Source organism: Chironomus tepperi, unplaced genomic scaffold, assembly GCF_022539635.2.
Source record: "Chironomus tepperi strain 1889 unplaced genomic scaffold, CSIRO-AGI_Ctep_v1 contig_52, whole genome shotgun sequence".
Lineage (NCBI taxonomy): Eukaryota > Metazoa > Arthropoda > Insecta > Diptera > Chironomidae > Chironomus > Chironomus tepperi.
Window position 1 is genome coordinate 2,843 of NW_027226174.1, and position 11,442 is coordinate 14,284.

General features: G+C 35.7%; 1 protein-coding gene across 1 annotated transcript; it reads left to right on the forward strand.

The window, feature by feature from the left end:
• The first annotated feature begins 9,816 nt into the window (after positions 1–9,816).
• LOC139100008 (eclosion hormone-like) lies at positions 9,817–10,530 on the forward strand. Its single transcript, XM_070652584.1, has 2 exons — positions 9,817–10,108; positions 10,341–10,530. Exons 1-2 carry the CDS (start codon positions 9,865–9,867, stop codon positions 10,376–10,378), a joined length of 282 nt encoding a protein of 93 aa, XP_070508685.1. The 5' UTR covers positions 9,817–9,864; the 3' UTR covers positions 10,379–10,530.
• Positions 10,531–11,442: the final 912 nt, after the last annotated feature.

The window sequence follows — 11,442 nt, forward strand, 5'->3', positions numbered from 1 at the left end:
GAAGGCACCTGAACCACAAAATTTCATTGTGAAGGCACCTGAACCTCAAAAATTCTAGTGTGAAGGCACCTGAACCTCAAAATCCATCAATAACTCAATAATCAACATGATTATCACTAAATCATCCATTTCCTTATCAGCATGATTCCAATATCCGCAAATTCTGTCAAAATATTCTTAAATTTCCACCCCAATAATTTTCATTTTCCTTTATGTCTCATTTTTTGTTGTTGTCAGTTCCAATATTCCCATTTTTCTATTCTATTCACAATTTGTCATTTATCATTTTCCGTATCCTCATTCCTTCCTCCCCCCCACTCCTAGCTCTACTTTGATACATAGTCGGTTGTTGATGGCAGTAAACATGCAAAGTAAGGCAATCAATTCATATCATTTTGTGCTATACGTCTATTATATGTCTCGCACATTATTCATGAAAATGATTTTATTACCCCCGATGGGGTTAGGTGGGGTTCGGAAAATGATGGGACATGGGTGCATGTTTTAGTCCAAAATCGTTGATTTTGCACCACTTTGTACACAAGTGATTTGAAATTAGTCAAAAGTCGTACGTTTCACACCATTTTGAACACATTTGATCTATAATTAGTCAATAGTAGTACGTTGCACACCACTTTGTACACATTTAAGATTAATTTGTCAATAGTCGTACGTTGCACACCACTTTAGACACACTTAAGTTGAAATTTGTCAATAGTCGTACGTAGCACACCACTTTGTACACATTTAATCTTAAATTTGTCAATAGTCGTACGTTGCACACCACTTTAGACACACTTAAGTTGAAATTTGTCAATAGTCGTACGTTGCACACCACTTTGAACACATTCAATCTAAAATTTGTCAATAGTCGTACGTTGCACACCACTTTGTACACATTTGACCTCAAATTTGTCAATAGTCGTACGTTGCACACCACTTTGTACACATTTAATCTATAATTGGTCAATAGTCGTACGTTGCACACCACTTTGTACATATTCAATCTAAAATTTGTCAATAGTCGTACGTTGCACACCACTTTGTACACATTTGACCTCAAATTTGTCAATAGTCGTACGTTGCACACCACTATGCACCACAAAATATCCAAAAATTTTGCTCATTTTTCTCCGAACCCCACCACAAATCCAAAAAGTATAAATCAAGAAGATGAGGATGAAAAAAAGACGTGAAAAAGTGACGCGAACGTGAAAAAAATTACGTAAGGCACAAGAAGGCCAGTGCCAGTGCCAGTGCAGCACATCCACTAACTCACCTCAAGTACACCAACAGTCAGCACCATCGATCCAAATATATAATATATAAAAAAATTAACACAAGTTGCAACCATAAGTATTTGAAATTTTTCAAATCCCGTCATTTTTTCATTCAGCACATCAAAGCTATTCAGTACCATCATGAGTACGGTTATGTATGCAATATTAAGTACGGAACAGTACCAGCTTGTGATCCGTCCGCCCGTCTCCAATGAGAAAATGAAGAAAAATTTCTGTATTAAAATCATAATTTTTAAGGATGTTCAGGAACAGGCAGCTACAGAGTTGAGACGAGAGACAGATATAGTCAGGAACAGTCAGGAACAGTCAGCAACAACAACAACAATTAAGAAATAAAATTAAAAAAAATTTCCTAAAATTTTCTCGGTTCCGTTTTTTTTTTATGGTCCGTCCGTACGCAACGATCCGAACTGTGAAAATGTTGAAATGAAACTGAGTCTCGCTCAGTTGCTGCCTGCCTGTGTGAGAGAGGATTTGTGGATGTGATACACACAGATTGCAGTCGATGCCACAACACACACACACAGCACAGCATTTTGTGTGACGATTTTTCTTCAAGGAATTTCCTATGTTTATTGTGGATATTTAAATTCATGCTTGAAAATGTGCCAAGGTTGCTCTACATTTACTCAATTTTTTTTTTGTTCTCTTTCTGGACTGATTTTGGATTTTAAGGCTCTCTGTTGCTGCTCTCAAAACATTGGAACTTGTTTATTTACTGTGATGTGTTGTGATTTTTTTGCAGTTTGGATTGGTTGGCGATGGTGAAGGTTGGGGTTGGTGGACTTACTTGATGCTTTCACATTTTGTCGCATTGTATTGATGTAGGCTCACCAGGCCTTACTTACTTCGATGGACGTACATATCAACTGCAATTAATGGTCACCCTCAGATGACGCCTAAAACTGGCCCTATCGTTGACTTTCGTCTGTCAAAAGCCTGACCTCACTTCCAATTGCCATTTGCCAGGCCTCTTTAGGCCTCTCCAGACCTCTGCAGGCCTTCTTAATTCTCTCAAAGCCACCCCTGGCCCCCACAAGTCATCCCAGACCACCTCAGGCCTATCCAGGTCTCCTTAGGTCTCTTTAGGTCTCCCCTGACATCGATAAGCCTCCCCAGGTCTTTTCAACTCTCTTCAGGCCTCCTGAAGTCTCCCCAAGCCTCATTAGGCCTAACACTCACAACTTGCCAATTCTTTTAGAACCGCACGAGTTTGGATGGTGTGAAATATCCAGAATGCACTCCGTGGATGTGGAGCTTCGGATTCAGATTTCGGTTTTCTCAATCAGAGTTGGCAGGACTCTTTGGAGTTCGGACTCCACTGGAGGTGGCTCCACATTGGAGTCCTACCAACTCTGTCCTCAATCTTCTGTGTATCAAAGAGTAGGGTAAGTAAGATTTAACCTGGTAGGATGTAGAAACCGGTCCTTAGTGAAAATTCTCTATTTCTATAGCAGTGGTGGGCCACTTATGTGCCACGGCTCCTAAGTGTCTGGTCAAAAATTGTTGAAAATGGTATGAACCGTATGCTGCGTGTGGCAAGAAATTAAAGTGTCCAGACAACTTTAGCTCAAAGTTCAGCTTTCTCAAAGACAACCTTTAATTTTTTTTTTTTCAAAAAAATATTTTATATTCAAATTTTTTTGACCGTTATTTTTAATTTTCTTCGTAGCGGAAATTTGTATTTTGAAATAAGTTGAGTTCATTTGTTCGAATTTTCCGACAATTTAATGTCCAAAAACTCGAATATGAAACGGCCACACACTGCTTTAGTTATTCACATCATTGAGATCCAGAGCTCCATTAGGAACTTTTGATTCATGGCTAATAATTACTAAGCAAATGAGATTAAGGCAAACTTCTGTATTCAGTAGACCAACAGTTTATATTGGAATCAGAACTGTTATTTTTATGACATTACTGAATGTAGGAAAGAAGGCCGCGTTTCTGCTTCATAAGATAAGATCATGTTTAAAATATAAAAATCTTATGCGGAGTCTCAATCCCTGATTATTGTTGGATTTTGCATTAATTATATACAAAAAGACTAAACCATTCAATCATTGATCCACTAAAACTGGTTTATAGAAATATTTTAAATTAAGCAGATCTAAGGCAATAAGGTCACTTTATATCAGTGGCGGACAACCTGCGTTTCGCGGCCAATTAGTTTGTCGGTAAAATTTATTGGAAATACCATTAACCGTATGCTGTGTGCAGTTTTGGACGAACGTAAGGCTTGGTGTTCCGGCTTGGTGGAACCAAGGTGTTCCGGCTTGGCGGAACCAAGCTGTTCCGCAAAAAATAAAAGGTTGTCCACCCCTGCTTTAGAGGTCAGAGTTGGCATGATTTTGGGACTCCGGACTCCAAAAGTCCAAAAAAGTCTGGACTCCATTGGAGGCGCCTCCAAATTGCCAGTCCTACCAACTCTGCTTTAAATGATCAATAAATCCAAGCCTCGACAGCAAAAGTCATTCAAGATTTACATCATAAATTTTAAATCATAAAAAGGCCTCAATTTACCTAAAGTTTTTTTTCCGATTTTTTTTTCTTTACACCACAGTTGGCATTGAACAGTTGCATGAAAGACGATTCATGAAAGGAAAAATCGATTCCTTTTTTCCTCCTTTTTTTTGCACGTGATGTTCTGTGAAAGTTTCTGAATAAATTGAGAGTAAACTTAAAAATGAGAGAAAAAGCTCTCAGGAGTTGATGATGGGTGGGTGGTTGATGATGATGATTTTGGTGCTCTCAACAACCTGTTGAGCATCATATCATCAACCACGTGGATTTGTTGATGTTTATGAACTTGAAAATGTTTTGCTTCATTTTTTGATGAATTTTGTGTCTAAATTGAGTTAAAATGCGCAATAATTTCATATTTATTAGTCAATCGTGTCCAAAATCTTGATTATTTAACAAAATTTAAATTGCATGACTTTATATTGAAGGTTATGTGACTGATTAGGCGCACACTAAATGCGCAAATCAGAGGCGCGCGATATAGGAGCACAATAATGGCGCATACTAATGGCGCGCACTAGATGCGCACACTAGAAGCGCACAATAATGGCGCACACTAGTCAACCATATAGATGACCCCTCAATGTCGTCCACACATCAACAACAAGACGAATAATGAAAAAATAGAAAATTTCAACAATTGAGAGCATTGAAATGCCAGCAAAAAGTCCCAAAAGTCCACCGACATACGAAACAACATCCGAGAATGTAAATTGCTGATATCGTCGGAATAAAATTGCATCTTCAGTGTTGACACGTAAATTTATTGAAATTTCATCCAATTGTGTTGAAAATTTATGAAAATATTTAATGTGATAAGTAACTGAGTCACATGTTGGCAGGCAGGAACATGATTCGGATGTGTAGATGCTTTGCATGTTCTCTTTTAAGCATGAACGGATGGAATTAAGGCATATATTTTGGATATAATATGGCTGATATATGTAATGACAGTTGCAATATTTTTGGGTCAGATTAGTCAGGCATTCAGTCACACAATTAGCATGTGAATATTTTTTAAAGTACTTAAGCTTCCTTTCGTCCTCAAAGTAACATTCGCGGATGTCTGGATGTAAAAATTTCAAATTTTGATCAGTTTTGATGATTTCAGGCACAACTTCAATGTCCAGTTCCATTCCATAATTGATGAGTTTAAAGCTGTCCCGGTCCACAAATGTAGGCAGTATGTCTGGATGATGAACAAGTACAGCAGGTGATAAGCATGCACGATCATCATTTGGTGGCTTTTTGAGGTTAAGTTCCAAAAATCCACGATTTTGTTTCGATAATTTGACATTTTTGATGGACTTTTGAGCAATTCCAGTTCCTCGAGTTGTTAAATTTTTGAAATATTTCAATTCATTGCTGGACCTTATATCCAGCACATCATCAGCATCCGCCAAGTTAAAACTGAATCCCATTCCACGATCTGTTCGAATTTCAGCAAATATTGGCATTAACTGTCCATTCCATGATGACATTTGTTGTTGGAACCATTCTCGTCTGGATGCATTCTGGAGGACATCATACACATATGGACGCAGATCAAAGGAATCATTTAAGAATGGCTGGTAGAGGTAGGAAGACCAACAGAATCTCTCTTTTGTTACATTTCTGGATTTTGAGGTTAAAAATTTGGATTTTTGAGGTTAGAATTTTAGAATTTTGAGGTTAGAATTTTGGACTTTTTTAGGTTAAAACTTCCACTTTTGAGGTTAGAATTTCTACTTTTGAGGTTAGAATTTTGGATTTTTAGGTTAGAATTTTGGAATTTTTGAGGTTAGAATTTCCACTTTTGAGGTTAGAATTTCAATTTTTGAGGTTAGAATTTTGGATTTTTTGAGGTTAGAATTTTGGATTTTTTCAGGTTATTTCGTACCTTAAAATCCCATCCTCATCTTTTGCCATAAACTTGGCTAATATGTCTCTTAAGTAATAGTCAAAATACAGCATAATATAATCTTTGTCATTAAGCATTGGAAATTCAGGAACAAATGTGAATGCCGGTGCTGGAATCTTAAAAATAGAATAAAATTTGAATGTCCAAAAATGAGACCAAAATCAGAACTTACATCATCAATAGCCTTAAAGTCATCATCAAAGCCAATAATTCGACTTTCTGGCACCTTATCACGTGTCTCAGATATCATAAAAAGGCATCCAATCATGGCCAATGTAAAGGCAGACATCCAAAAAATTCTATCAATTAATTTAGACTTGAGCATGTACCTTAATCCATGAATTGATGTCTGTTCCAAAAAATTTCGTATAATTTGACATTTTTTAACGGATTCAGCCTCAAATGGAACAACACGGGTCGATGACAGCACGCAGTTCCGCGACACGACACGAATGATGAAAAAATAGAAAATTTCAGCAAATGAAAGAACTGAAAATCCAGCAAAAAGTCCCAAAAGTCCACCGACATAAGACATAAAGTCAAGTTCATTGAATTGACGTTTACGGACGAGATTCCCAAATGTGCTGTCTTTAAATCCTATGCTGACTTTTGCTGCATCTCCTGACGATCTGATTGGAAATTTGACTTAAAATCATTTAAATTCATCAATTCCATCCTACGAACCTTGCGAATCCTTTTTCCATAATTTCATACTCATACTTGACATAATTGCATGGCTGTAAACATCCACAAGACGACTGCTGAGCTTCAAAATCATTTTTAACATTTTCTGTGCAATTTTTCTCATTTGCCGAACAAATTCGCGTTGTTGAATTTCTAATCATGAAGAATTCGACGCAATTGCATCGACTGATCATAAAATCAGTCAGACATTCTTGGATGCAGTTGGCTTTTGTGTATTTTTTGAAGAATTTCAACTTCCGCTCGGTGTCAAGGTAGCAATTGCGACTGGAATAAGGGAAAAATGAAGGAATTATTGAGAGATAAGTTCAGTTTTTAAAGAATAAGTTCAGTTATTGAAGGATAAGTTCAGTTTTGAAGGACAAGTTCAGTATTGAGGGATAAGTTCAGTTTTGAATGATAAGTTCAGTTATGAAGATAAGTTCAGTTTTGGAGGTTAAATTCAATTTTGAGGGATATGTTTAGTTTTTGAAGGATACGTTCAGTTTTTGAAGGACAAGTTCAGTTTGGATGATAAGTTCAGTTTGAAGATTAAGTTCAGTATTTTGGAGGATAAGTTCATTTTTAAAGAATAAGTTCAGTTATGAGGATAAGTTCAGTTATGAACGATAAGTTCAATATTGAAGGACATGTTCAGGTTTAACTTACTGTCCCGACTTAAAATACATCATAGACTCATCAATAGAATTCAGCTGTGGATGTATCTTCAAGTCAATGATAAAATGATTATTTATTAAAATTTTCTTAGAATGCTGCGATGGAAGTTCATATGGATCATGTATCAGCACCATAACTCCATCCAAATCTGATTCAATTCTTGATTTTTGATTAATTTTTTTTAGTCGCATTATAGCCACATCTAATCCATACATTTCAGTTGATATCCGTCGTGGTAATATGTCCGGTAAGTAAGGTATGCCGCCCCTCATAAATGGGATATAAAATTCATACTCAAAATCCTTGGATGTGCTGTTAAGATGAAGTAAGTCATCTGGATATGGAAAATTAAATGTGTAGCATAAGCCATAAGGTGTTAAAATTTCTGTATAATATTGCTTTAGATCCTCCATCCATTCAAAGGCCATGGCAGCTTCATCCGAAAAATCCTTTTGAAATTCATTAATCACGTCCAAAAAGTCATCTGTTGGAACTGAATAGTTGAGTTTACTAAAAACTCCACGATTGGCTATTAAGTCGATCACTTGAAGACGTTTAAGGCTGGAATTAAATTTAATGTCAAAATTCTAACCTCAAAATCAGGAGCGGAGCCTCCTAGGATTGAAAAACCATTTTTTGTAACGGTTTTTTAATTTTCAAATATTTTGTTCAAAAAATTTAAAAAATAACGGTTTTTTGGCCACGCCCCTTCCTCAAAACGTCTCCAAATCCACTTACAGCTTCAATCCAAGGTCATGGACATCAATTACTCGACTTTCAATCCTGTCCAAAATCTCAACATAACTTAACTTAAGTCTACGTTCATCCACAGTCTCCATCAAGTACTCTTTGCGTTCATAATAATATTTTCGTATTTTATGCTTCTCATATCGATAATATGAATCCCTTCTGTAAAAGCGTCTTTGATGTTTTGGTATATATGCTAAGAAATCAGGACATAATGTCACGGCTGGAAAGAGGATCTGAGGAATGAACAATCATAATATCAAGTGGAGTTGGGAATCTAGTCCATTTTGGACTTTGGAGTCTGATTGGTGTCCAATCGAATCTGGATTGAAGTCCTCTCAACTCTGGTACCAAGCATATCCCTAACATGACCATTTACAGCACATTACTCACCTCAGATATTGATATAGGCGTGTCTGATAAATAAATTACAACTGGAAGTGCTTTAACTTTAATCACAAGTTTAATAATTAATATTAAAGTGCAAATTGCTGACAAAATCATTGAAATTATCCAAAATAATTTAAACTCTTTAGGGATGTAAGCTAGTCCATGAATTGTTGAATTTTTTAAATATTTTTTTATGTCCAGCTTCATATTTTGGATGATTTACACAAAATGATTCTCAAAAATGTGGAAGTTACTTTTTACAATTTTGGGGACTGTACGCTTATAATGTAACGAGTAAAATTGACTTTTTGACAAATATCCCTCCTGTAACCCTCTTATTATTATTTGAGGTTCAACGAAATATGACCCCATCCACGAATTTCCTGGAATTTCCCGGCTATCCCTTCTGAGTGTGTTACATAATAGGTAAATGACCCCTTACTTCCTGAATTATTTGAAAACATGAAAGTATGTCACGCAATGGAATTAATCAGGTTAGATTACAGAATTTAGACAAGAAAACACATTTCAATGGACGTACAAATCAGTTGTGATCCATTGCCTTCCTCCGATGATGCCTATAGTTGGCTCTTGCGCTTGCTGTCTATTGCAAACTATCCGTTTTCCTTTTGGCTGTTGTCGTCGTTGTTAAATCCAGTTCGGTACGCTTTACATTGGGATTCTTAGCTATGTGATTAAGGCAGACGACTTGCTATGCCAATGCAGGCCATAAAATCACCAAATAATCGTCTTACATGTGTCTAATTAATGATCCTAGATAGACAATAGATCCAAATGTAACCAACTTCTGTATGACGTCCGTATGGCTGCCAAAAGTACTCGACTTCCATTTTGTGTTAATAACAGAGTTTTAGTCGAGCTGTAAATGCTCCGTAGAGGAGACTTCTTCAATCAAGTTGCTCAAAATGTGCTGTAGTTTTGGGACAATTGCTGGATTTCACCCCCAACCCCTTCTTCAATTTGGGAACATTGTTCTACAGCTAGCAGTACTTCATTTTTTCCAAGAAAAACTCCCAGCTCGATTCGAAACATTTGAAGCTTTTGACACTAAATTCCTCTATCAATTGACCCCTCTATCCCTCCATCTTCCTTCCTGAACACGCACCTGCATATTGTGCATCAAACTACACAAATACCGCCTACAAATGGAAAGTCAGCCGATTCTATTTTAAGATATGAAATATTCTCAATGTCATTGTTATGGACGTAATATTAGAAACTTAATATTTCTGGCTATTTATTTAACACGTGGTCAGTTTTAGCCTTTATTGTCTGAAGGTCATGTGTGCTGTTTATCATCAAATTTTATCGATTTTTTTTTAAATTTTAAATATGAAAATTTAAAGAAAAATTGCAATTTTATTCACATTTATTCATCAATTCCATCAGTCACAGCAAGTACATCCTCAAACATCCAACAGTGTCCTCTAATGCGTTTCATTATCAAATTAACTCAGATATAAAATGGATTTTCAATCAATATTTGCAATGCTTTTTATCCAAATTAAAAGCAACATTTTTTCTAGTATAAATATCCAAAAAATTCATTGACAATTCATCAGTTCCATTTCATACATCCTTCAATCAACTTTCATCAAGACATCCACAACATAAAAATCCAGCATGTCATCACCAAAGTTGCTTATTCTCATCACATTCATCATTGCTGCTGCATTTCTTATTGATAATTCATCAGCTGGACCATATCCAAGTTTAGATTTGTTTGGTGGATATGATATTGTTGGAATTTGCTTGAAGAATTGCGCACAATGTAAGAAAATGTTTGGTGGATTCTTTGAGGGTCAATTGTGTGCTGAATCATGTGTTAAGTTTAAGGGAAAAGTTATTCCTGATTGTGAGGATTTAGGTGAGAATATTTTTGAATAATTTTGAGAATTATTCTGTTTAAAATACATGCGCAGTTTTGCGCATTATTGCGCAGTTATGTGCTAAAATTCCCAATTATGTGAGCATTTGCTTAAGTATCATAATGTGTGTACATCTGTGTATTTTTGAAAACATGCGCATATCTGCGCATAATTGCGCACCAAATTTTTGTGAGAAAATTAAAACTTTTCCACTTTTTAATTAAATTTCAGCATCAATTGCACCATTTTTGAACACAAAAGAGGAATAAACTAGGAATTACACTCAACATTTGGACCTTAATCATGCAAAACTTGTTTAAGTTGATAAATAATTTGACAAAATATTGTTAAAAAAAAAATAATTGCAAGCTTCTATTGCTATAGCAATTGCTCATCAAAATAAATGAAAATTTAAACTAAATTTGAAAAAGTTTTTCAATTAAATTTTATTGACATTTAAAATTTCAGATGATGTTGTTGTTGATGTGCGGACGTAGGGTATTGTGGGGTAATCAAGTCAGTCACATAACCTTCAATATTAAGTCATGCAATTTAAATGTTGTTAAATAATCAAGATTTTGGACACGAATTTGTCAAATAAATGTGAAATGTGAAATTATTGTGCATTTTAACTCAATTTAGACACAAAATTGATCAAAAAATGAAGCTTGAAATTCAAAAATATTTAAAAACTTCATCAATTCATGGACTTGTATACATTTCCAAGCATTTTCACATCATTGAAAGGTAAATTTCCCAACTTTTAGTTCCAACAATTCACAAAATAACCTCAAGATTTTGTAGAATTTTCTGGTCAATAACTTTAACATCGTCAATAATCTGCACATTAACTCTAATCATTCAATTGTGGATTAAAATGAAAAGTTTTCCAATTGTTGCTTACTTATCAGACACGTCAGTGCCTGTTTCTGAGGTGAATTGAAGAATTGGGAGAATTCGGGAGGAGTCGGGAAGAGTCGGAAGGAGTCGAGAGAAGTCGGGTGTAGTCGGGAGCAGTCGGAAGTAGTCGGGATGGATCGGAAGGGATCGGAAAGATTCGGGAAGTGTCGGGAAGAATCGGAAGGATCGGAAGAAGTCGGAAGAATCTTAAAGAGGGGACAAGAGTCGGGAAAAATGAAAAAAAATTGGGAGGGGAATCAAAATGACAATTTCTCATAACTTTTATTTCAGATTCACTTTCCAGTATTTACTTTATGTCCTGAATTCATACCTTACTTACCGATCAGAAATTCATATGAAAATCAACCAAGAAAATTTTTTCGCTTTGAAAAGCACAATGGTGAAAAATATTACTATGAAGATGATGAGTTTT

What these genes read in the sequence shown, in the direction of transcription:
- LOC139100008 (XM_070652584.1), top strand. Translation starts at nt 9,865, where the DNA reads ATGTCATCACCAAAGTTGCTTATTCTCATCACATTCATCATTGCTGCT. An exon ending in TCCTGATTGTGAGGATTTAG is followed by an intron (nt 10,109 to 10,340) that starts GTGAGAATATTT and finishes ATTAAATTTCAG; the next exon opens with CATCAATTGCACCATTTTTG.